Raw genomic sequence first — 1,547 nt, 5'->3', positions numbered from 1 at the left:
GAAGGATCATGTGACACTGAAGACTGAAGTAATGGCTGCTGAAAAGTCAACTTTGCCATCACAGTCATAAATTACATTTTAAAATATATTCACACAGAAGAGAGTTATTTTGAAACTGAAATAATATTACTGTTTTACAGTATTTTTGACTAAATAAATACAGCCTTGGTGAACACGAGACATCTTTCAAAACAAATAAATCTTACCAACCCCAAACATTTGAACATATCATTTAGAACTGATCTAAACAATAATTTTGTATAATTATTATAAATGCAGTTAGTATGACCTTGTTTTAGTTGAGCAACTATTACACTGTAGAATTCACTCCAAAAAAGCCTAAAGATGAAATTAAAACATGAATAAAAATGATTCAAGTGAAAAGGTGTTGGACATGTTATCTGTGGACCCACATGATATGTCTAATTGTATCAATAAACAAATGGAAAATAAATGCTCTACCTGAGTGAGTTTGGAGCGTAACTGCTCCACAGTGGTGTGGAGATTTTCTCTCTCTTTCTCATTCTCTGCCTTCTCCTTCTCCAGCTCCTCATTCCTCCTCCTCAGTACCCTCATCCCTTCCTCCAGCTTCTCTTTGTGACTTTTCAGCAATTTCAGAAATTCATTAGAGCCCTCAGCAGGCTAAAGAGTAAAGAGATTTGTAAAGATGACCTTATCTTTAGCTACGTTTGGACAGTACTTTAACACAGTAAAAACGAGGAGGATAAAACACACCACACCCAAAAGAAGTCAAAGCAGATTAGCACTTAATGCTGATAAAGCTCTGTTGTACAGACAAACTCATTGTTACATTTCACATATAGAGTGGTAAATTACCAAACTTTGAGGCATTGTGTGTCTGTAAGCATCTCTTTCAGATCGGTCTGTCAGTACAGCTTCATTTAATACCTGTGGAATGAAACAAACAAGGGATGTTAATTTTAATTCAATGAACTAACAACTTCCTGCAAGTTCCAAATGCTTCACAAAAGAACCTACTTCTGGTGAGTCCATGAGGACATTGGTGCACTTCAGCTCTTGGTCCTGGCATTGATTTCCAGTCTCTTTAGAGATGCCGACACGTGGACTCTCTGTTTGACTGATGCTGTGGTTGAGCTGTCCCAACAGGCTCTGATTTTCCTGTGCCAGTCGCTGCACTAAAGCTCTGGCCTCACGAAATCTACAGCTCAGGAAGTCGCGCTCCTCTCTCGACCTCCTCTGCCACCCCTCCATCTCTTCACATCTCTCTTTGAGGGCATCATTGCTTCGCTTTAGAGCCTCTGTGGAACGTTTAGAGTTGTTTATGCATTTTTACATTATCAATAGGCAATGTGTCTGGCATAGACAATCTCTTAAGTCTCACCTCGTAGCTGATGATTATCTGCTATGAGTCTATTAACCACTTCATTTCCCGCTAATTCAGGAGGGACCCTCATAGACCCCTGCGAACTGGCCATCAGTGACCCTTGACCCTCGGCACCTACAGTCTCCTCTCCAGTCAGCTCCCACTGCAGAGTGCAACCACCTGACGGCTGTGGTTGGACCAT

The 1,547-nt window shown here is 40.6% G+C and overlaps 1 protein-coding gene across 2 annotated transcripts in view; it reads right to left on the bottom strand.

The window, feature by feature from the left end:
* LOC107562470 (NF-kappa-B essential modulator-like) overlaps positions 1-1,547 on the bottom strand; it is a 6,692-nt gene that overhangs the window by 3,695 nt on the left and 1,450 nt on the right. For both annotated transcript variants that reach the window (XM_016247109.1, XM_016247110.1), the window contains exons 2-5: positions 1,364-1,547; positions 1,000-1,280; positions 838-909; positions 463-642 (exon numbers count right to left, since the gene is read on the bottom strand). The exon at positions 1,364-1,547 is cut by the window's right edge and continues 1 nt beyond it. In XM_016247109.1, the coding sequence (XP_016102595.1) occupies positions 463-642; positions 838-909; positions 1,000-1,280; positions 1,364-1,547 (717 nt within the window). The remainder of the gene's footprint in view (positions 1-462; positions 643-837; positions 910-999; positions 1,281-1,363) is intronic.

Source organism: Sinocyclocheilus grahami, unplaced genomic scaffold (genome assembly GCF_001515645.1).
Source record: "Sinocyclocheilus grahami isolate Dianchi unplaced genomic scaffold, SAMN03320097.WGS_v1.1 scaffold824.1, whole genome shotgun sequence".
Lineage (NCBI taxonomy): Eukaryota > Metazoa > Chordata > Actinopteri > Cypriniformes > Cyprinidae > Sinocyclocheilus > Sinocyclocheilus grahami.
This window is presented reverse-complemented; position numbering and strand designations above follow the sequence as displayed.